We start from the raw sequence: 25,453 nt of genomic DNA, 5'->3' as shown, positions 1-25,453 counted from the left end.
ACTTGGTTGCTTTGGACTTAAAATTAAGGTTATACATTGTAAAGTAGTCCATAAAGCTCCTTGAGGAGTTAAATTACTTGGCCACTACCTAATTGAGTACTCGGAGGTGTGCAGCTGAGACTGTCTGCAAGTTCAGAGCTGCTTTGCCACACCTTTTCATTTCCTTTGATGTGTCCCTTGCTAGGCTGTCTCTTGTAAATTAGGATCTCCTTGGAGCCTGGATTTGGGTTCGGGATTGCATTCTCTTATTTGTAAGCAGAGTAAAGACCTGCTCCTAGCTGCTGGAGGTGGGTTGGCCTTACTCTTTACCTGCTCTTCTCCTTGTTCTGCCAGCGTTGCTGTGTGCCTCAGCTTATCATGAGCCACTTCGGGGAACTACAGAAAATTTGTTACTGCTGGAAGAGGGGAAAAAGCATTCTGCTGGAATAGTTTGCTCACTGTCTGAAGTCAGCTGTGTGCTCCCAGCAAGGGGCAGGGAGATGAAGATGTTCAGCCTGACAAAGAGCAAGTGAATGGGTTATGCTTCTTCTGCCCCTGGCTGCCCTTGGAGAGAGCTGGGCTGTACTGTGAAATTTTGTCTTTAGACCCCTATGGAGGGGTACTTGCACAGGGCTTTGGATGCAGCAGCACAATTAACTTGGCATGACTGGAACAGCAGACTGAGTTCTTGTTCAGGCGCTGGCAGCTCCTGGGAGAGCAAGGGAAGGGGCAGTGGTGAGTGGTGGCTGTTTGACCAACCAGCTCACTTGAACGTGCTGCCTCAGACAAGAGACGCACTGTATTCAGGGGTGGTGGTCTGTAGTAAAGCAGTAGAAACACTTCCATGGAGAATTAGCTGTTACAAGATACAGTAGTTTGCTTTACTGAAAGCACTTTGCTCAAAAGTACTTTCTGTGAAGGGCTGGGACGCCTTTCAGAATAGGTTGTAGCATGGATATTATGTTTTCATGCACTTCATAGAATCACAGAATCAACAAGGTTGGAAAATATATTTGAGATCCTCGAGTCAAACCTATGACCTAACACCACCTTGTCAACTGGCAAGTGGCACTAAGTCTTTTCTTAAACAACTTCATATCAAATAGTAACATCAGTCTCAAATACTACATCAAAATCTAATTAAGAGTTCACTTTTAAATTTTTTTTGAGAGGACTGTAGGCCCTGTCACTGCCTTTTAGGGGAGAATTCTTTATCGCAACATTTTTTCATTTTAAGTCAAAATAATGAAATACTGAGCTATTAAAGCTTCATATATTATAAGCATTGATGCACTCTATAATGTAAACATATATCTATATCTGAAATCCAGAGCCTGTTTACATTCAGTCGTGTTCAAGAATCTGTTTCTAATAAAGTACCTGTTTCCAAGAAATATATCTGGTTTCAGGAAAAAAAACAAGGTAATTCTGTGTTTTGTCTAAACATATTAACTGTTCTGTAATGGAAATTAGTTTTGATTGACCTGTGACTATTTGACTAATTAGAGTGTTCAGAGTTTTTTTTTGTGTGGATGTTGTGTGCACCCTGGCCCTCACAGAAAACTGGAATGATCCACTTCTGGCTTCTACAGGATCTTGTCTGAGATGATCTGGAAACTAAATCCACTTTCAAATAATTTTCCTGTATTTCATGATGAAATCAAAGCTTAAGATCTGCTAGGGACATTTGGGATCATAAGTATAGCCAAATACAGCCTTCATCAGTGGAGCAGGTTGCTTTAAACTCAAAGAATTCCTGCATTCTCTGATGCTGCAAGACATTTTTCTCTGCTTCTTGGAGCTCCAATGTTTATTTTCTCTAATTGCCAGTGTGGTCTAATTTATACTCTGGTAACATATCCTTGAATTTTTGGCTAACACTTCATTTAAATTATAATTCTTCTTTGTTCCCAATGTTTAATATGGCTGCTCTAGAGAGCTAATGTCAATTCCTTTCAGGGTTTTATTTTGATAAGTGAAAAACAAGTCAGTCTCAGAAAAAAGATGAATGGCAGCAGTCTGAGGCTGAGCAATCCAGCATCTCACTGCTTCAGGGAAAGGAAAGAAAAAGAACTTTTATCTTCTGGTAGTAGTGAGCTATTAAGTTGATTATCTCATGAAACCTCTCTGCTAAAAATTTGAAAAATTAGGGCTTTTTGAGTAACCAGTGTGAGTTTTCATAACTGTCAGATGTCACCATCTCTCCTTTGGTACTTGCAGCTGAGGAGGAGGTATGGAAGTGTTTGGAGTTGGGTTCTTGTGGTCATAGAAGTTGTAATACACTTGCTTTCAGGAGTTATTTCTTATGCTGGAAGAAGAGAGCCTTGTGCTTCTTTGCTAATTAGTATTTTTAGAGAAGCATTTGAATTGCTTCTACTTTACAGTTGGGTTAAGAATGTGTTAAGCATTACAGGAGCTGATAACTGATAGATCATTTTAAGCAATTTTGTTGGTCATTTACCCTAGATCTTAACTTTGTAATGTTGCAGGTGTTTTTGGTGAAGGGAATGGATCTTTGTGTTAACCTGAAATAGAAAATCCATGTAACTGTTGAGAGGGTTAGAAGTTATGCACTGTTTGTCAGATACTGCCTTGGTGTAGTGTTCTGTGCTTACAGACAAGTGGGTTACTTCCAGTTATCTACTGGGTTATAATATATAAAAGAATTACCAGGAAAATGTCTGGTTTTGGCTTAAACTGTTGTATGTATAGCTTGACATTCTGCTTAAAAGAAACCCTAAGGAAATATTTTCTATCCTAAATATGCTTCAATAACAGGAATAACTTTTCCCAAGATTAAAATGAATATGTGTTTAGAAGGTTTTTCTGTACATTTAATAATATGACATGCTTTCCCTATCACTATTATCAACTATTTATGTACTTGGGAGTATAGTAGTAGTGTGTGAATGTGCTTGGAAAATGTTGGGATATTTCTTAAGGACATAGTAGACTCTGCTGGGGTTTAGGTAGCTTTATAGTAATCCCAGGTGGGACTAAAAGGGCTGGAACATTCTTGGATAGGACCAGTCTTTAAACTAAAAATGCTAATTAACATTTTTATTTATAGGTTTTATTGCCTTGAAGTCAGCAAGGTCAGAAGAACAACTATTTCTGTCTGACTTAGGTTTTCTGGATAATCTTTTCTCATTTCTGTGGTGGCCTGATCTTTTTCTATGTATTTTTTTTTTCAGAAATACCGCTATCAGGATGAAGATACACCCCCACAGGAGCACAGCTCTCCACACATTGCCAATGAGGTGACGGGTCCAGAGCTGGTTCATGTATCGGAGAAGAATCTGTCACAGATCGAGAATGTCCATGGATTTGTTTCCCATTCTCATATTTCACCAGTAAAGGTAAGCATTTTTAAAGTTAAAGACTGGACTGTTTTGGTATGCTCCCCAGGAATTTAATTTTGTAGGGAAAAAAAATGCTTGCAAAGTATCTCTTTCTGTTTTTTTTATGGAACTGTTTATTTGTGAAATTTACTTTGCCGACATTTAAGCATTGACTTAGTTCCACACATTCTAGACATGCATGGTAGTAAAATGCCCAGAAAACAACTATTCTATACCTATTACTATAGGTAACTGGAGATTTTGGATGTACTTTTGAGGGGCACTGTAGTTCACGCTGTTGGTTTAATTTTGGATTTTTGGTCAGAAACCTGTAGAGTCAATTCTGAGTTTGTTTTTAGTCATTATTTTAATTGAGGATCTATGTGCAATATGTAATAAGCCATGTGCAATATATGTCTCTGGATGATTTCAGCATGCAGCACTGTTATTTTCAGGATTGTTTCAGTAACTTGAAGACAGAGTTAAAGATTTAGATAACAAACTGAGTGTGAGGTTTGGGAGGAGTTAACAGGCAGTTTTATTTACTGTGTTAGTAGATAGATGTAGCTCAATCATATTTTGAATAGCACAGTACTTTTGTGTGTCAGACTAAATGCTGTTTTCTATAACATCTCTGAGTCTTTATGGCTGGCTTTGAGGGAAAAGTGGAGAAATTATTTGATACTGGGGAATGTTTGGGCCTTAGAGTGATGAGATAGACTTACATTGTGGTAGTCTTGGTACTTTTAACATGAATTGTTTGTGTCTGATAGTGTCCTTTGTAACTGCAAAGAACAAATGCTGTTAGACTGAGAACAGCCCTGGGGAGAAGGACTTGAGGGTGCTGCTGGATGAGAGGCTGAACATGACCCAACAATGTGCACTCATAGCCTAGAAAGCCAAACATGTTCTGGGCTTCATCCAAAGCAGTGAGGGGAGGGAGGGGATTCTGCCCCTCTGTGCTGCTCTGCTGAGACCCCACCTGCAGTGCTGCATCCAGCTCTGGGGTCCCCCACTAAAGATGGACACGAAACTGTTGGAGCAGGCCCAGAGGAAGGCACTATGATCATCAGAGGGCTGGAGCACCTCTCCTGTGGAGACCTGCTGAGTTGGGGCTGCTCATCCTGGAGGACCTTAGAGCCCCTTCCAGTACATAAAGTTGCTGTAAGAAAGCTGGATAGGGAATTTTTGCAAGGTCATGTAGTGATAGGACAAGATAAGGAAGGGCTTTAAACTGAAAGAGGGTAGATTTAGATTAGATATTAGTAAGAAATTCTTTCTCATGAGTGATAAAGCCCTGTCACAGGCTGCCCAGAGAGGGGGTGGCTGCCCAATCCATGGTAGTGTTCAAGGCCAGGTTGGATGGGGCTTTGAGCAACCTGGTCTAGTGCAGGGTCTTCTAGCCTGCAGGCAGGGATTGATTTGATTTAGATGATCTTTAAGGCCCTTTCCAACCCAAATAATTCTAAGATATTTTAAGAAAAAAATGTTTTGAACCTACTTATGTTTCCATTTTTTCAATTATGAAAAAAATGTTCAATGTATCACCTCTTTATCATTGACTATAAGGATTCTGTAGAAGAACCAGTTATAGTTTGAGTGCATTTAGTAATTGTTTTCCAGCTTTTCTGAAAGTTTTAAAATGTATATGATGATATTGAACCAGTGATTTTTACTTGTATCTCCATAATGAACTCCCTGTATTTTTCCATAGTCTTCAGCTAGACAAGCTGAATTCTTTAAGCCTTAATGAATAACCTTTTATAAGTGGGCTATATTGCCCTCTGAAGAGCCTTCTGAGAATACTCATGTGACAAAACTTTCATTTTTGGGAATTGCTAGGACTTCAAACTTTTCTTGCTTATGAAGTTAGACTCACAGTAACACACTTTCACGTGTCTAATTCCCTGAATTTATTGATGTTTAGAAAGTAATGAAACAGCTTTTATGTGCAACCATTAAAAATAGAAAAATCCTCTTAAGGTCTTTAAGGGACTTAAGGTCAACTCTGTTTATTCACAAGCTTTTCCTAATTCCTAGAGCAGTTAGTTTTGCCTTTTAGAAAGCATGAAGGGATCAAAAAGTCAAAGAAGGGAGCTGTCAGGAGAAAAGGAAACTATTTTCAAAATAGAATTAACAAAATTAAGTATAGTTGCAATATATGGTGAGGCCTTTTCAAAATACTGTGTTGTAGGTCTCTGAGAAGGATTGCTATTATCTGTCTCACACTGGTAAATGCTGGGAAGTCATCACTCAATAGGGAAGAATGTTCATAAGGGGAGGATTATCACTCAGTTTGTATTACCATTTTCAGCATATATTTGATTTTTTCAGATGGCTCCTCTCTATTGATTTCAAAGCAATATATGGTAAATTGAAATTGTTCAAAGCTTTGTTCATCTGAAAACTGGGTGGGTGTTACAGGTTTCCGTTTTTACCAGTGTTTTGTGTAATTTTGAATTCTGATGCTAATTGCCTGCTGGATTGCTTCTCTCCTGAATAAAAACCCAAGGTTGCTGTTGTATTTTGGTCTGATGATGCAAGGTGTTCATGGTTTTGGCATAGCTTGTGCTGAAGATTAATTTAGCAGCAACAGCTCTGATTTAAAGAGTGTGTGATTTATTTGGTAGGTTGGCTTGGTTCACTGTGCAAGGACCAAGTCTTGGCTGATAGACAAAATCTTGATCAGCTTTCTTCAATAGTTCATTGCTTAAGGAAACTAAATGTAATAGAGAATTTTGTGTGAATGAATGAATGAATAAAATACGAAGAGGAGTTTGTTTTTTGTTTTTAATATAAATGTTAAATGGACTTAAATTTTCAAATACAGAGTTGTTAGTTTGAAGAAGTCAGTGGTCTTATGATTATATGTTGCTCAGTGCTGCAGAGGCCAGTAGAATTGGATTTTGAGGAATGCCTTCTGTTATAGCAAGCTCTCTGCAGTGTGGAGCAATAATATAGAACAGAAGAGAAGGGAGATGCCTGGTTCTGACTAGTTTGCATTTTGTTCTTGAGAGAAGCTTTCAAATACTCTAGGACTTAAAACAACTTTTATAACTTGCTTGGACAGGTGGATGTTATTTCTAAGAGTAGTTTTCAATGGCCAAAAATACAAATGTGTATCCCAAATTTTTGATGATGAGTATGTGATTGCTATTTATCAAATGTCAAGTACTGTAGTAAGTGAAGGTGGTTTATTTTCTTGATGGGGAATGTGCTACCTATTGGGTTAAAACATTGCATGTTTGCAACAAGCATAAAATAAGAGACTAGCTGTACTGATTTAAAGTTCAAGACTTACAGGTTTTATCTTGTTAGAGTGGAGCTTTGTCAACTAAAGAAGACGTGTTTACTTCCTGTGTCTCAAGTAAGAAAGAAGTAAAGTTGGACCAGGATATGTGTTCTCTGTTCTCTAATACTGTGTAAAATGGAATGCTAATGGTATAAAACAGCTTTAAAAAAAATTATTTAATGGTAGAGAATCATGAAGGAATAATGAAAATGGTAAAACTTCAAATCCCTCACAAATATTCCACCCCAAAGTTTTGAAGAATATTTTCAGGTAGTTAGGCAGCTAATACCAGAATTTCTTCAGTAGGGGGTTTCCAAATTCCGCCTGGAAACGCGTGGTTCCAATGTGAGGTCCCGAAAGTTCCGAGATGCTCTGCTCTGCAGATTGGCCGCGAGATGGCGATGCTACAACAGGGTTTGCTTCAATGCAGCACTGAATTTAGCGCTGCAGGACACATCCTGATCTACAGATCCTGTAGATCACAGCCCCTTCTGAGTGACGGCTTTGAGTTAAAATAGGGTGTTATTAAACAGCTCCAATCAAGTGAAATCTGTCATAGACGAGATATGGTACCAAGAAGGCTTTTAAACTCTGTGGAGTGAAAGCTGAGGTTTTCTATCAAGGAAAAAAAGCATTGAATAACAGATTATTACAAGGCCATAAAATAGTGGGTCATGGTGCAAAGTGCACCATGCATGGTGCATAAGACCAAAAAAACCCCACAAAGTAATCTTTATTTAGAGCAAACTGGGCATGACATATTATTTATCATATGTATGACGTAGCATGGCAGTTCAGTTTTTAAGTGTAGAACCTGATTGGGGCTTCCATATATTTCTGTAATATGTTTGTGTATTGTGTGTTGGTATTTGGGGCTAATATTTCCCTGTAATTGCAGAAACTCTAAATGAAACATGTAATAATTTGTAAGCTACTAAATATATCTCGTACTGGAAAAACATACCATGAACAGCACGATAAATCTTTACCTTGCTTTGAAATAAATTCTTAATATTGCAATATTCAGTGCATTTCCATTAAATCCATAATTCTCTATTTGAAACTTGCACAAGTTCTTAAAAAATTTTCAAAGTAGTTGACAAGTTTATAATTATATTATCATGTGGCTGCATGTGGTAACAGAAAGCTAGACTTACTGCTTGAGAAAAGCCTCTGCCATTCTCCTTTCTTTAATCAAATCTTTTTCAATGATCTATCTCTGGAGATTTTCACCATAGCACCAATCTTCAGAGGGTGCAAGGAAAATGCCTGCACCTGGTTTGTTCCTTTCATGTGTCACAGAAATGGACGGCTGAACAGAAATGTTTTAGTTGAAACATTGTACTGGCTTTCTTAGTCTAGTAAGGGGCCTAAAATTGCTTATTCATGCTGTACATTAAAATTTTAATTACTAGGTTGTGCATCTATAAGGAGCTAAAGACATTCTACTAGTTGAATGGTATCTCTAGAACAACTTTGTGCAATCATCAGTGGAGTAGCAGAACACTCTAGGAATTGTGAGAAGTAGGTTTGGGTTGGTGAGTGAAGTCTTTAACTTGTAGTTCTATAATCATGGACTATTTTCTCTATTTTGTGCTGCACAGTTGGGCTGCTTTCCTGTCCTCACATGTTCCCAGGAATGGTCATCCCTGAGCAGGGGGTGCTGGGGACAGGCAATGCAGGGATTAGCATTCCCATTGCTGGCCTCCTGTTCAATCTCCTGCACAGACCTGTCATTTGGCTGGGGCTGTTGTATTCTGCTACTGAACTTGTGCTTCAGGTGATACAGTAAAAATCCCCACTTCCCTTTACCAAAGGGAACATGTGGATGTGACTTCATAATGATATTAAATGCAAATGAGTTACTGTATTCCTGTCTCTGAACAATGAAATGCTTCAAACTGGGGTGAAATACTGCTCCTCACTGAATAAAAGATTGAAGTTTTACCCCCAGATTCTAATCAAAGGAATCTTTTTGCCCAGGTGAAGCACCCAGGGAATACCTTTGAAGCAGTGCCTATGCCCAGTGCCAGTGCCCCTGTGCTTTATCTCTGCTTATCCCTTGCAGTGTCAGATCTGGGAGAAAATATTCAGGCTCAGTTTGCATTAGAGTGGAAGTAGTCTTTTATTAGAATAAAAGCAGTAAGACAGAGTTTACCTTCTTTGACTCTGAACCTCTGTTGGAGCTTGTGATTGTGTATTGAGCAGGGAAGGATCACTCTACACCTTCACTGTTCACTGCTGAGAGAGGCAGTAGGTTAGTTGGCCATTTTATTTGACCTAGCGCTGTGAGTGCCTGTAGGGTGAGAAGTATGTCCTTCAGCCTTTCCTTTCCTCTTGCTTAGAAACAGCAGCTGGTGGTTTCGTGCCCTCAATCCTTTGTGGACACATAGTTTCAAAAAAAAAGTCTAATAGTGTATCAGCGGTACCCAAACCTTTGTTGAGACAGGTTTTGTAACCCTAGCAGAGCACTTCTGCTGACTTCATGCACTGTCTGCGAAATAAATATCTTGTGCCCACTCGGTGTATGTCTGCTTTTTTTGTGCTTTTTTTCCACATGTTTAGTCATCTTTGGAGAAGTATTTCCAGGACCTAATGGTATTTAAGCTTAATGGTTTTAAATTACCTCTGATTTGTTATCTATTAGTGCTGCAATGCTGTGTAATAGCCTGCTTATCCTGACTGTGGTATCACAGGAATGAGAGATGGCAAGGTGGTACTTGTTCTTAAAATAGCTTCCAGAAGGGAGAGGAGAAATTGGAACTTGCTCTCATTTCTGTACTGGCAAAGCACAGTGAAACTGTTCTAAAGAGCAGAATCAATGAGCATGTGGAGAAATGAGAGATGAGAAAGCAATGAATGCATTGCAAAGAGAATTTCTGCAGCATAAATCCCTTAAAGCATAAAGAACATCTTGTTGATGTAGGTTTTTAGGTTTTATTAGATGCACACAATAGGCACACTCAAAAAAGACTATGGAGAAACTTAAGCTATCATGAAATAAGAAAAGAATTTTGGGATTTAGTTGTTAAAAAAAACCAAAGGAAACAAAAATGCCCCACCAAAACCAAACCAACAACAAAAGGAAAGTAAAGGGTAAGGAAGAAGATTAGTAATCATGGATGGAGGTTACCAGAAGGATCTTGGAAGAACTTGTGTCCTCATTGCATTATCTAAGAAGAATAAGAACTCAGGGTTATAAAGAGTAATGGAATAATCATCTCAGTACTAAATTTACAGTCAGAAAGGCAAATGGAATACAAGGAATAATCAGCGAAGCAAATGGGAATAAAACTGCATTATCTTATCATTCCAGAAATCTGCACCTTTCATTATCTTGATTAAGAAGGCAAATTTAGATACTCAAAGAAGAAGAACAAGAATGGTCAGACACAGAGGGCAGCTACTGTCAAATGAAGGATGAACTAGTTTGACCCCTCTGTTTGGTAAAGAGTTGACTCAGGAGATACCAATGAAACTACAGTTAGTAATGCTGAGCCTCTAAAATGATAAAAATTACTAGGGAATGGTTATTTCAGAAATTAAATTTTATATCAGAACTACAGATTAACAGGTGATAATTGTTTTATAGCCCATCAACACAGTGATCTACAGTCAGCCTCTGACTGAAATAATCTTTCAACTACTGGTAGTCTTTTGGTTTCTGGCTATACCAACCAAGGTATTACAGCATACATTGCTTGTTTCTTCAACTGCAAACAAGGACCTTTACTTAACTCCTTCGCATTAAACTTTATGGAAATAGCTGTTATATAAATGTGCATATTTACAAGTCCTTCCTTCAATGCTAACAATCTCCTTTCCATGTGAACCCAAATCTTGTGCTGGTAATACTAATAGGTTCCCTTCTTTTTATCTCCTGGTGTGTCTTCTTTCCAATCCTCTCTGTTTTCTCAAGTGCTTCCCTGGAAGTGTTTCAGAGCTTGTGGAGCTGCTGTTAAAACAGCCTTCTCTGTTAACTGGGAGAGTTTTTCTGCTCTCAGGAAGGCTAATGGTCTTTATGAATTGAACCCTGTGGCTTCAAGGTTAGCCAGCAGTCAAAGTAATTTTAATTTCCTCTTTGCCCCAGTGGATTTTCTTGTCCTGCTCCAGTCTGAGCAGGTAGGTGAGGTTAACCTGAAGATGAAGATACTGTTTCCAGACAGAAATCAAAGATCAATTGACATGTAATTTGCAAGTTGGGCTATGATTGTGAGAAGGTTGCAATCTGTTACTTTTTTCTAAACTAAGAACTTTGTAAAGCTTTGCCATCTTCAGCAGAAAGGCAGTGCTTTTGGTGTTAGGAACACACATAGAATACTGGGAGTCATAAAGGAAAACATGGATATTCTCAGACACACTTATTTTTAGACTAATATTGTACTTTGGTGGTCACACTTGAGAGGAGCTGTTATGCAGTTTTTAATTAAAATGCATTGCCCAAGTTCTTGCTAGGTTATTGATTTTAAACTCGTGTAATTGAAGAATGTGGAAATACATGCAAAAGTGTCAGTTTGTGTTTTATAGTAAGAAGCAGTTGACCAAATCTGCCCAGTTCTCCATAAGGATCTGCTCAATACATTCTTGACAACAGGGACAAGAAAGAAAAACTGTAACAGATGGACTGTGGATTAATCCAAACATTAGAACAACCTAATATACAGTAATCAACATCAAGTTGTCCTAGAAAGGGGTTGTGCTGTTTTCACCCGGGGTTTTCCCTGAGCTCTTGGTGCAGTTGGGTTCATTTTGGTGACTGAAGCAAGCCTAAAGAGACTTGCATTAAACAGAAGATGTTTTTGTCAGTCTGGCGTGCCAAAAAGATGGGCAGGAGGTTCATGAGCAGGGTGCGGAAGACCAGGCAGTTTAATCTGCCCAGATTGGTAGGTTGTCTGAGGTGTATTGTGAGTAATAAGGTAATGATCTTTTATATTAAACATTTATACTAAAATAGATTATTATAGAGTAATTGTGCTGGGATGTTTACTTATAAGTTGGTTTCAGCAGTAAGATATGTACTTATTGATCATGTAAATGACACTTGGTCAAGAGCTATCCTTCAGTCCTATCTGAACTAAAAATTAACATAGACTTTCTAGCATCTCTTAGCAAAAGGGTTAACAATTTTTTTTTCCACAGTGTTTGAGTCCTGAACTCCTGGCTTTGGCTTAGAATACTGCATATAGTTGTTTATGAGACTTAGACTTATGCCAGTAAAAGTTTGTTAAATCTAGAATTCTGAAAAGTATAAGAAAGAAACATGAGTTTGTATCTACATTTTCAGTATTGTTTTTGTTCCAATGCCTGAAGAGTCTAGGTTGCGTAGTCTTATGTTTGAATATTCAAGTTCTGAACATTTATTTTGCTTCTGTTTTTGGTCAAAACCTAACTGATATTGAAAATAAAGTAAGTCCCTGACATTGTTTTAGGTGATTCTTGAATTTTCTCTGTTAAGACAGTCAGGTTTTTTTTTCCCTTTAGGGTCTGTGATTATTTTAGCCAATGATTATTTAGCTGAATGGTAGTGAAACTAATATAAGACACTTTTCAAATGCTTCAGGGGGACTGTTGGTTTTTGTTTGGAAGGGGTAATTGAGATATAATTGCTGGGTCTGTTCACAAACAGATTTTGTTGCTGTGCCTTTTTAATTTTAGGTGTGCATTCTGCTTGTAAAGTTATGCCCAGGAGAGATTAAAATACAGCATTATGTCATGTTTTGACTTGTCTCAGCAAGCTGATAATTCCAATTTGTTTGGATACAAAGTCAGAGGAATTCTAGTCTAAGTATTTGATGTTGATTATTACATTTAGTAACCACTGTGATTACTGTATCTTGTTAATTGGCCACAGAACAAATAATGTTGCTCTGCAGCCTCTACAAATGTAGATGAATCTTGCAGTAAATTTATTAACCTGTAGAGATATATGTACTGATGTAGAAATCTTAATTATGTGCCATTTTGATTTGGGGCGGGAATCTTTTCAAATCTGCAAATTCTCAATTCTTGCCTAATAGTAAATAGTGATTTTTGTTGTGTTTTAGTGTATGGTTCTTTTTGTTTGCTTGGTTTTTAATTTTAGCACCATCGGTTCAATATCCTGAATATGAACAAGGGGGCGATGGAAGCTCTGTACTCCTTTTAGGACTTCCTGCAGTTCCCTGATGAACCTCCCTGTTCTGCCTCCTGACTCTGGAGGCAATCATTCACAGATGCAATTCCAGCTGTGACATCTGTGTGGATGATTTTCTTATCTCTGGATATTGCCTTTTCTGTGCAAATGGAACTTTTTCCAGTTTCGACTTGTAGGTGTTTGACCCTCTGTTGAAATGCTCTTTGACTGGAGTGAGCCCTTGTTTTTACAACCTCCCACTGTTTTTTCAACTCTACAAGTAACCATTCTTGTAATCTGGACTCCTTTGTGCTATACTGTTTTTCTGTCATCTCTAGAGCTATGCTTTGCCTTTATCTTCAGGTTGCTTTGTAACATGTAAAAATCAGGGTTTGTCTCATCACCACAGTACCGGTGCCTTCTACAAATAACTGCTACTGTATCTGCTTAGGCGTCAGCAAATCTTGCTCGATATCATTACATCCATATGGGGTGTAGGTGACACAGATTGCTGCCTTGCATCACCAGCGGGATTGCATAACCTCTTCCTTAAGTACTTTTCTGGATTTCTCTCTCAATTGAAATTAAATCATCATTGCTTCATTTTCAGGAAGGTTTTTGTCCATGTGATGCTTTCCTGAAGTGCTGATTTCTAAAATCACTTTGTAATAGATGTCATAGTGGATTGTTAGCTGTGTGGGACTCATCCTTGAATGAAACTGCCTTAAAATACAGCAAAACTCTCTTATCTTCAGACAAATTGATATAACAGTAAAAAAAATACCTACATTTCGGTAGGTACATTTCTTGTCTATGTATTGTGGTGTTATCTTCAAGAATTTTGCGCTCTATTTTTCCACGTGACTTGTTTGGAGCCTATGGTGAGAAACAGAAAAATTAATTCTTGAAGCTCTTTTGAATGTTAGAAAGATTCTTGTGCTCTAAAATATTTAATAAACTCTATAGCAGTGTTGACATTCAAGGTCATATGTAGAAAAAGATAAAAAATATTTTCACCTTGACTCTTTATAAAAAGACTTAGAACTGAAAGCATATAATTTGTACCTTGTTCCAAACACCTTCAGTCATAGCTAGGGATTAATCAATTTCTCTGGTAATAAATTCATAGCATTTTTCAGGCTATGGTTATGTTTTTTTGTGCCTGGAAAAAGGTAGGGCTCAGGAAGTGCTGCAGTCTTCCTGTGAAAAAATTCCATTATGAAATGCTTGTCCATTTGAAAGGGTCATTGTATCTACTGTGTCTCAGGCATTTCCAACCTCCATTATCTATCTTATGCTCATAGCTTTAAGGACACTGCACAAGTCAGACCCAGTTTCATATGACTTACAGTGATAAGCCATTGTATTTTATAAATATTAATAAAGTCTGTCTGAAAGGTGTGCTCAGAATATTGGCGTGTGGTGTGTTATTGAGCTGGACTGGACTGGACTAGACTAGAAGTAAATGGTGCATTGATCTTGCCACGACAGATTTCAATTAATGTACTTCTTATTTGTACTTGTAATAGAAGCCAGCAGGAAAAAAACCTGTTACTCAGAATAGAATAGCTGTCAGTAAGAACTTGTTAAACAGCATATTATGTTGCACCTCAAAAAGTGTGTGAAGGAATTTGGTAACACCACTAAAATGCACATCATGAATCAGTGGATTTTTAGAATTATGTGGATGTAAGTCGTGGCTGTGTTGTAAGGAATTTTTCTGCCTTTGTTTATCGTATGGAGAGTTCTCTGCTTTTTTAAAATGTTTGCCCTGATCATGAAATATAGAAATATACCACAAATGGTTTTGATAACTCTTGTCTTTCCAGAGATGAGCTGGTATTGAAAGCTTGACATTTAACTGATTTCCAAAATTATCCCTCCCATGTGAGTTGGAGGATTTTTTTAAGAATAAATAAATTGGCTATAAAAATTTGAATGGTGAGTTCTGTAAGGTAACTTGAGTTTCACATAATCTTTCAGATAATTATTCTGAATTCTATTTTGCTATGAAGAGAGCAGAGAAAACCTTATCATGTGCATGGGAGATCAAAACAATCTTACTGAAAAGTCATTAGTGAATAGTGAGAATTTTTTGGTTTTGAATTATTGTACTTTTGAGAAGTAATGTTGAGTCAGAAATATATATATATATTTATTGTTTTCATAATATGCTTACAGTAGTCACAGAAATTTGGGCATAGGTGTTATGAACATGACATGTTATTCACAGAATAACAGAGTGTGGACTCATAGTGTTTCATCTTAGTCTCTGATTTTCTTGAGCATTAAAAAAAACCCAAACCACAGAACAACTTCACCAAGCATCCTCTGATACACAGTACAAAATGATTGTTTTGTGACACTGTGATTCACTCCCTCTACAGTTGTTTTATGCACAAAAGAACAGGGAAAATCAAGAAGAAATCAGCAGTTGTTTCTTAGATATTTGTTTTAAATATGGTGTTAAAGTCATTTTGCTCTGTGGAATGTTTTCATAAAAACAGAATCAATGAAAAGTGCAGTTCTGCTCTATATTCCCTGTTTTGTTTGCTTCAGGTTCATAATTTATGCAAGCAAGGAAGTGAAAAGATGCTATTGGATATTTCTACAGGCAGTGATTGAAACTTGGTTATTTTTGATCTGTGCTTTCTCCACCCAGTAGCTGTTACCATCCACCACCATCCTCATAGCTGTGAATTTGTAACGTACTGTACCTGCTACCCACTTTCCCTTAAATATCTGTTGGCAGCTAGGAAGAGAAAGCAGGGTTTTCATCCTGTGCGTTCTGAAAAGGAAAAATAAGGAAAACCTTTGTTTGCTGGTTGTTTTTTGTTTTTGTTTTTTTTTTTTTTAAATTGCTTAAGATTTTACTCATCATTGTAATCACAGGTAGAGAGGGAATGTAAGAGGTGGAAAGTCTTGGAAGAAAAACAGCATCAACTAGCAAGAATTTTGTTTTCCTGGTTTGTAAACGATGCTGCTGTAATTCCATCTGCATTTTTTTTTTCCTGCTCATTCACCACTCAGCAGCTGGTAGGGAATTAAGACTGCCTGGCAACCACCTGCAGAGCTGCAGAGATGAATTACATTTTCGGAAATAACACACTCCTGTATTCTCGCGCCAGTCGAAGCAACACTGGCTCCAGCCACAGCTCTGTAGGCCCCAAACAGAAGCAGTGGGCAAAGAAAGGCTCAACAGATGAGCTGCGGACTGAGCCTTCCCGGTGGCAGCAGATAGTGGCATTTTTCACTCGGAGACATGGGTTCATTGACTGCATTTCTGTTGCTGCCAGCTCCACCCAGGTAATATGCCACATGTTAAAGTGATTGTGTCTGCATGTTTTCTGGTTCCTTGCTAGTCAGAAGGAGCAATTATTTATATATGCATGATTTCAGATAATCTCTTATTTATGAATGGCGTTTTCTGTCTGCTTTCATTTTCATATTTTAAAGAGCTCTGTATAATTTCTAGCATTAAAGCATGAAAATGGAAACACTAAATGAGATCTGATTTTTATTTATTTTGCAAGATGAGCCTCCAGCAATTTTAAATATGAGATATCCTAATGAAATAGTGAAATATTGAAATGTAGTTTGCATTCTGCTGCCTAGCTCTGGAGGGCAATAACGTAGTTGAAGAAATATTAATTCCTTAGCTCTAGTAAGATGTCAGATCAAATAGACTATGTATTTAATAGTTAAGGAATTTTATCCTAAAGAATTAAATAATTGAAAACCTTATCTCTAGGTAACACAACATATTCAATTCTGTAACAGCTTTCTAGGTTTTTTGGCTACTAATAATACACAGATGAGGGAATGTCTCCCTTACATACAGGGTGTACATTCGATAGTGCAGCCTGTAAGAAAAACATGACATTTTTCAACTTCGCTGTCCATCTGCTCTATATGATGTTTGTGGTAATCATCATCCAAAGTCAGGTAAAAGCAAGCAAGCTAAATTTTAATTGTGTGGCTTTTGAATGACTTCATAAGGTTGACCCTGAGAGAAGTTTTAATTTATTTGCATTAGAAAATTAGTATCTTTTTGGAAAATATGACTAAGACCTATGGAACAATGCTGAAATGTCAGAATTATTTCAACATGGGAGATTAGGTTTGTTTTGCTACTGTCAAGTGAAATTCATCATTAGTCAAGATGTCTTGAATGATTTAACCTGAAATACTACAAAAACTTATTAAAAAAGGAAACATTTGTTACCCTCAAGCACTGTAATTTTATCAGGATAATTTCTGTCTGTTAGTAGTTGATTCAAAGATGGTAAACTGTCACTTCTTCTGAAGTCTGCTTATTGTTATCTGTCTTTTTTTGCTTATGAATTTGGAGTAAACAATGGATAGGAGAGCTTAGAAGAGAATTTCGACTTTCTTCTTGCATCTTATACATGACGTGGAAGATGGATCCTGTAGTTTCTCTAATGGGTCATTATACAACTCCAAGTGATGCATTAGGTAGACATAAAAGCTTTTAAATACTGTGGGTTTTTTAAGTAAAAATATAAAGTATTAACATTTTGAATAAAAATTGTAGTTACTCTCATTTGTTTAAAGCTTGAGGAAGTAATATTGAAATGCGTGAAGCTTGCAATTGGACTAACTAGTCAGGCCTAGAAATTTGCTCATAAATAAAATATGGAATAACCTCTGCTTTGAGTGAGGGTTGGACCAGGTAAAGTTCCTGAGATCCCTTCAAACCAAAGCCATTATTCTGTGAATATCCCACTATTTGTTCTATTTTTCTGCTATGAAAAAGATTTCTTACCTCTGGGAGAGCCTGACAATTTTTTTCATAGGTCTGACAGTTCTACATTAAAAAGAACTGCTTATAAATGTCCATGGCTGGAAGGAGGGGAAAAAACAAAATATTTTGAAGTGGTTGTTAAAAAAACCTTAATGAGCATATTCAAAAGTCATGCATTAAAAACATGAGAGCTTCCTCTGGAAGGATGCTGTACTGTGCTCGCACCTTATCCACCCATTGCAGCTGTTCTAGCCTTAGGAGAGAAAAAGGCATTTGGAGGTTGTATACTGTGCAGTTTTATTTTTCAGTTCTGTTTGTGTTCTGTCTTGTAGTATTCTGAACATTTTTGATGTCTTTTATTCATTCATTTAAGATACATCCCCATCATTTGAATGTAATCACATTTGCAGAATCCAAATAAGTAATTAGATGTACTTTTCTAACCTGGCCTGTAGAAATTCTACACGTTTGTGGACTTTGTCGAGTCTTACTGTTGTGATATCATGATTTTTAACAAATACAAAATAATTTGATGATTTTTAAAGTAGTTTTCTCCTGCTTTCCCTGTGAATCTGCTACAAAGCCCCCAGTTTTAGCTGTCCCTACATTTGCTTGGCTTTCTTGGATGGGATGAAATGGTCATACTTGCTTTTTTCCCCTCCATCTTCAGTGAGAGGGAAATGACTCCTGGAGATGGGGCAGCACACGCCTGTCCTCCTCTGGGACCTGCTCGGGTCACCCTCATCCCAGCAAGGTGGTAAGGGGACTTGGATTTTGAGGTAGGGTATTTTTGGGTAGGGTCTTGTATCCTAAAGAAGCAAGGCTGAAGTTGATGATGGATATGGTAGCACTGCTTTTTGCTGTAGTTATCTATTGATTTATGCCAGAGTGCTTGGTGCCCAGCTAACCACAGCAGACTTCTTTATGAGTCTTGGGAGCAGATTTAACATGCTCAGGAATTCGAGGCTTTTATTGTTTCTTTCTTCCCATTCTCTGTGATGTGGTTTTAGTCACTCAAATAGAAGAATTAAGGAATTTGATTAGGAGCTGATATATCAATTTTTGTCAGCAATTAAAAAAAATTCTTTAATAAAACCCAAATCTGTGGTATAAAATGGCAAGTAATGATAAAACCAAGCATACAACAAATTTATACTGTCACAAGGGTGAATAACTGTGACATGAGCTTAGTAAATATACCATTATGCAAATGACAAATACTGGGTAAAGTGCTGTCCTAACGAGAGATATGCGCAGTGCATCAAGGATGATGGCTGTATCAAGAGCACTGCTTTTCCCTGAAGTCTTTCCAGAGCTCTGAGGAGCCCCTATTCTTGCCAGTGAATCTAGCTATCATGTCTCAGAAAGCATTTTAACTGTTGGTATTTGGCCTGTGGTATGCTATAAATGAAGAAACTGATTTGTCTGAACCCCACATGCCATTAAACTGGTTCTAACAGCAATGCACTGAGGCTGTTCTTAGCATGTAACTGAGCATACAAGTGTAGCATTTGATACTGAAAAATTGTTTAGCTCCTTGAATATCCTGTGCTCATTTTTGCTTCTGTTTTCCAGGACATACTTTAGGAAAAATGAAAAGGATCAGGGCAGAAAAATAATTCTAAATCCTCTTAACCATTTCAAAAATCTTATTTTAAAATTCAGAGCTTATCAACTGCTTTTGTGAGTTGTTTGAGCTCAGTCATTTCTTGACTTTGTGTACCTTCCTTTTAAGATCTTGATAAAAGTTTTACTGTGTCATTAGTCCTAGACTATTACTCTCAGAGCCATTGGAATATTATGGACATAGTTCTAGCATGTACAAAATGCTATGTCTAATCACACAACATAGAGGTGTTGTAAGGCGTGTTAAAAAGATGATTAAAAAAATGTCAGGTTTCTACCCGAATCCCTCTTTTATTGAATGTCTTAACTGATTTCTTATGTCAATATTTATCGTTCCTGTATTTTGATAGATATTGAAGTATTTATATATTGTTTCAGCTAATATTGTGATGAATGCAGGAGAAAGCAGCTTTAAATAGTATGTGCTTTGGATGATTTTCTCATAACATTGCACCCTGTGACACTGAAACATGAATTTTATTGTACTAAGTTTCCTTCTTATTTCTGATTTTTAGCTATATAAAATCACACATTTGTGAAAGTGTGAGTTTATTTTGCAATTTGTTTCTGTCACTGGTTGAATTTTTTGGAAGATGGCATTGTAGCAGTGATAGAAGCAGTATGAATTTATTCTGTAAAAGGGATGCATTAATATGTGTTCCAGTCAATAGGCTGAAAAGCAGGAAATTCTTGGTAGTTTAACCAAAGCATTATAGGACTTTCTTTGGAACCTTCAGTTCATTTTGTAAACATTTTCTGTGTACAGTAGAGATGAAAACTTCTCAAGACTGTGAAATTTACTTGACATTTTAGAGACAAGTAATTTAAAAATCATAATAGTCTCAATAAATTTTAGGAATATCTGGCATGATTCATGTAATGCCATGTAGACTTTGTGAGCATCCTGCTGGTTCCCTGCTGTGGGCAGTGGTCCCCCTCTGCTGAGGTCAGGCCTGTGCAGTGATGGGGCTGTGTTGCCTCCTTCCAAGCCCTGTGTGTGACTGCAATGATGGCATGTGCAGGTTGTTACCTCAGCTAATCACCTGCAGCAGGCAGTGCCGATAAGAGCTAAGGGAGTGGTGATAACTGAACCGGTGCTCCAGCTACCTGCAGGCACTGCTTCCTGCCAGAGGGGTTTAGGTTCCACGTTCTCTTTCCTGTTCTTTCACAGCTCTGTCTCACTCAGATTTGGTAACATAATTTCTTCATATTTCTATTGCATTGTATCTCAAGAAAATTGCTTTTTCCAGAATGAGTCAGAAATCTGGCAAACAAAGAAGGAGACACAGAATTTTTTGCTTTTGGAGTTCTGCTGCTGCTACTACTGGGGCTTTCTGTCTGCACTGTGCCCAAGAGTCTGAATCTTCAGGCAGGGCAGACACTGGATCCCCTCTTAATGTATTGTCCTCAGCTGATATCTCAGGTGGACTAACAAGGTCTTGCTGTATGAAGCCCAGTGCATGGAAGCCTGTGAAAAAGGTAGGACTCTTTAGGGCTGTTATATAACTTTCCTAATTTATTTTATATTGTGATAGTTGCCCTTATAGTTGAGGCTTGTATTGATTGACAAAGTGTTTTGAAAGTCAAATACAGGCCAATCTGTCTTTCACCAGCTGTCAGTATAGTGGACAGCTCTAGCATGGCTCCTGTAGTATAGCATTTCTGTTTTGCTGCCAAAGCTGCTGTACATGTTTCAGTTAATACAATTATAACTAAATTACTGTCTGACAGAACCACTGAACCTAAAGTGAAAATCGTCTTCTTCCTGTTCTTCTATTTTGGTCCTCAGTATCAAGAGCACTCTCAATTATAGTTCAGAACGGGCTGGATATTTACTTTACTTTGAAGACTTTAGTTCAACAGAAGCTTCTTAGATCTTTTTAGAAAAGTTCTAAAAGACCTTGCATCCATATTTGGGAGCTGACATGGTATCCTGTTGTGCAGTTTAAGACTTCTAGTTTACACCCGGCTCAGAGTCCTGGTAAACTTTGTGTGCACAGCCTTTCTGGGATTTATAGTAACTCAAATAGAGAAATTGTTTTGTTAAACAAGAGAAATTGAAATCTTTATGTGCACACCTATGCGGTATCTTTTGAGAAGGATTTGGTTCTTTTTCCTAGAACCTCTGCTGGGGCCACTGCTTTTATCTGTATTCCAAATCAAAGAAGGAACTTAAATGTCTCCTGATAAATAAAAATTACTTTTTAAAATTTTCAGTGTAGCATTTAGGCTCTTGAACTCCCTTATTTTTTCCTTTTTTTTTTTTTTGAGATGGGCATGATAGCCTGAGTGAAGAATGTGTCCATCACTCCTCTCCCTTGGAGAAAATTCAAAACTAATTTCAACATGCTGCTGATTGCTAAACTCCAAGCATAATCCTACTGTGAAGCATTCCCAGTACAGTTCAATTTTGAATTATTTTGACAGATCCGCAAAAGATGACAATGCAAGGAAAACATCAACCTCCTCATGTTATGTTTCTCATGTGCAATTGAAATGAAGTGCCTCATTCTTGTTTATTGGTATAACCACATAATTCACATTTTGCTTATCATGTAATGGCTCTGTAGTAGAGGGGCCCCTGTGGATGCATTCCTCTCTTGAGGAAGGATGCTTCCTTTAAAGCTGTTTCTAATATGTCTTTCCAAATTTAATTCAAGTGAAGATTGCATAGCTCTATAGATGATTTCAAGAATGCTCTACAGGTTTCTTCTAGAAACAGCTAGAATTTGGGAGAAATCCTTCTGATTAGTTGGCATTGTTCCTCCATTTTATTCCTTACAGAATGGATAGGAGCATTCCTCTTTCACAACAAAGGCTGATAACCTTGTGCCATCTGTTGTGGAAGCTCAGAAAATGTAATACAGAGGCCAGATTTAGTACTGAGACTTGACGACTTGTTAATACCACACCACCTAGCAAATTGTCCCTGAATCCTTTGGAGGATCTGCTTTTTCTGGTCTTTCCCAAAATAGCATTAGCAACAGTCAATTCTATACAGGTCAAAATTAATTATGTCATTGTTCTCCCTGAAAGTAGTTTGTTGTGGCAAAAAAGAGAAAAAATATTACCTAATCTTCGATATACTCAGCTGCAATATCTTTTAAACTATACCTTTGTTTACTTGGGATCATCCACTGCCCTCTTAAGTGGTCTCCTCTTGCTACAGTTCGAGTTTCTTCCAGGAACTCCTTGGACTCCAAGATAAACCAGTAGCACTTCCTGACTCTCCTGAGCCACGGAAGTTTTCTTGTGCCTCATTAAGGTATGCCAGCATTACCTACTGGAAGCTACCACAGTAGGTGCTCAAGTTGTTAAAGTTCTGATCCCCACTTGACCAGCATGGCCATCTGACCACAGGATGGTTCATTCCCTAGGAAACTGTCAAAAATGCCCAAACTGGTGCAGTTCTGTCACTTGCCTTTTGGAAGACTTAAGGAGCCCTTCCAGGCCATACCAGGTTTTTGTGGCTGCACACACAAAGTTCAATATCAAAAGACCATACTTGAAGGGACTGAAAGAATCCTCTGAAAGTAGAGCAAGGATTCCCTGCTGTCTGTCTTGTATAATTTAAAAAAACCCTTTGCCACCAACCAAAGCACTTCTGGACTTGTTTTCCGGTTTGGTATTCCTTAGGGGTGTCTCTGTGCTGTTTATTGCTATTCCATGTGACTTGTTGTCAGTATTGAATTTCATCTCGTTGCCTATAACCCACTTGTCTAATACATCAGCCTTGCTCTACAGCTTGTTTCTGTTGTGCATTTGCTGCCCTTCTCTTTTTGTTGGTGTTTAACTGCACATTAGGATGTAGTTGAGCTGACGTGCTCTCCAGACAGATAACAGACCTTTATATGACTCATTTTGTCTCTTGTAAGCTGATCTTGGCATTTATGAATTTTCAGTCTATTGCTCTATTGCAGTGTTTCCTTTGTATATTCTTGTGCCTTGCAACAGTCTTTTTGGAAATGATATATTGAAGCAATGATTTCCATAAAATCAGATCACTTTATACATACTTTTCATAGAAAAAAAAAAGAAAAAGGTCAGACAAAATAGATTAAGGTATAGCAGTACACTGGTAAAATAGAATTGCTGATTAATTTTTTTTTGTGTCCTTTTAATCAGCTTAAATTTTGGGTTTTGTAAGTTGCCCACATTTTTTAAGCTGTATGGAAGTTAGTATTGTTGTTATGGGACACTAGTATCTATGCAGCTGTATCAGTATTCTAAATAGGACTTCAGATATTTTATGGGATGCAGAATGCATGGTATAATACAGGATTTTTCATTGATGATGGAATCTTCACTTTCTTCCCGCTTTTTTGTGTGGTGCTTCCTGGAAACTGCTGTACCGTGGGAATGTTTTGGATGAGTCTAATGGCTTCTTGTCTTTTATTCTCTTTATCACTGCTGCCTCACAGTGTGTGTATTTGCTTATTTAAAATTGTTTCTCTAAGACTGATGCCTGCAGAAGTCTATTGAGGAACCTGTGTTCCATTGCTCCCAGGTAGAAGTGTTTGCCTTTCATAGCAAAGTAGGGAGGGGAGTAAAGATTGCTTGTGCTCCTGGGGTACAGTTCTACTTCAAAGAAAATTTAATTTACTAAGTAAATTGTACTTGTTTTTCTTAGGTAACTAACTGTATCTGAATACCCAGTGTGATGTAGCAGGTGAGAAGGGAGTCAGCTTTCCCATTGGAAAGAGAAGGAACTCTGGATTCTCTCTGTAACATGTAGGGTAATCAGTCTGAAATCATGATAAGTGATTGGAGTGTGCAGAAAAGTGTTCTATAACTGTAGATGATACTCAGGAACACCTGCTTTATAATGAAAACTTAAGAACCTCTGCTTAGTTCATCTGAAGGAAAGTTAAGAGATGATGTGGTCACAGACTATAAATATGTAGGGATAGATTTCAGAAACTAGAAAGCTTGTTTATTTAGTAGAAAAAGGCATCTGTATTCCAAGTCAGATAGAAAAGTAATTCTAAAGATTGATGCTAATATAATAAGCATTTTGGAAGCTTAGTGGGACATGATGTAGTTGCCAAATCAGGGTAATAAATTAGTATTTCCTATGGAAAAAGTACAGTGACAAATAAAGCTTATATTTGAGAATGTCAAAATACATTACAATCTCTGATTCATCATCTAATATCATGGCTTTAAACTCCTCTTTGAAAGTTGTAAACTGCTGGAAAGCAATTTATATATTTTTAAAAATTCCTCTTTTTATTGAACTTGTTTGCTACTGCTTTTAATTTCTCATTTAACTCTGTAATTTAAAAAGATGAATGCTGGGAAAATTCTGTGTACAGCTTTTTAGACTTTGAGCATATTAAGCCTCATTACAGAGCAGCTCTTGAGTAGTTAGATGCTAAATCAAGCGATATGCAAAGTGACCATGAAATACTGCTGATGAAGGTGGTGATAGTACAGATCTAAAACTACATTCCCAGATAGGTGTGGAATGCCACAGTAGATGCCTATCTCCAAAACTAGCTAGGGCAGTCCCAGCTTTGAGCTGAGTATTTCTTACTACTCATTTTACTGTATGAAAAATAATAAGATTCAGGCGCCAATGTAACTTAGATTGTGTTAAGAGGCATACATGATCAATAGGAGATTTATTCAGGATTTCTTATGAAACTTGCGTTTAATATGGCTGAACTGTCTGTTCAGTTATGTTGTGTGACCCTTTTGTTTAAACTGTCTTGGTATTCCTAAAACAAAAATTTTGAAGAGGCACATATGATGCCCTTTTAAAAAGGAGCAAAGCTTTCTGAGACTGCACCTAAGCAGGTCTGATTTTCTGATTGTATGAACTTTGGGAAATTCTTCATTATTACAAAATAATTGACAGGTAGAGGGATAAGCAGGTATTCTTAAGATAAGTTAGTTTATTTTTATAATGGAAAAATAAGGACTTGCAGATCATCCAAACATCTTTGAAAACAGAAACCATGTAGATCAAAGTTACATGGGAACATGTGATTATCAGAATGTTGTTGTTGTAATTACAGGAATCTGCAGTACTATGATTCTTGCATCAAAGTCTGTTAAAATTAATGGTGCTGTGAGAAAAAAGGGATATGATAAGCTACAAATGAAGTATTTCAATTCCAGAAAGTGACTTTGGAGTTGTCACTGATGAGTGTATGAAAATGTCACCTTAGTACCATGCAGTAGTGTGAAGGGTAAACAAAATGTTGGGTATTACTAAAGAAATAGTGGCAAATAACACAGAACATGATCTGAGTATATTTATTGTGTATAATTCTAATTTTAAGGGGGTTCTGTTTTCCTTGTCTTAGGAAGGATATAGCATAAGTAAAAAGGAA

At 37.4% G+C, this 25,453-nt stretch overlaps 1 protein-coding gene across 17 annotated transcripts in view; it reads left to right on the top strand.

The window, feature by feature from the left end:
• DLG1 (discs large MAGUK scaffold protein 1) overlaps positions 1-25,453 on the top strand; it is a 148,995-nt gene that overhangs the window by 49,085 nt on the left and 74,457 nt on the right. For 12 of the 17 annotated variants that reach the window (XM_005527087.3, XM_088061158.1, XM_005527085.3 and 9 more), the window contains one exon: positions 3,174-3,338. In XM_005527087.3, the coding sequence (XP_005527144.1) occupies positions 3,174-3,338 (165 nt within the window). Of the gene's footprint in view, positions 1-3,173; positions 3,339-15,790; positions 16,031-25,453 lie in introns of those variants that run through there. The other 5 variants (XM_088061157.1, XM_088061161.1, XM_088061156.1 and 2 more) reach the window with 1 other exon arrangement.

This window comes from Pseudopodoces humilis, chromosome 11 (assembly GCF_049639895.1).
Source record: "Pseudopodoces humilis isolate 2021_Gansu_Grassland_sample_001 chromosome 11, ASM4963989v1, whole genome shotgun sequence".
In the NCBI taxonomy this organism is placed as follows: Eukaryota; Metazoa; Chordata; class Aves; order Passeriformes; family Paridae; genus Pseudopodoces; species Pseudopodoces humilis.
Note: the sequence above shows the minus strand (reverse complement) of the source record. Positions and strands in the feature narration are given on the sequence as shown.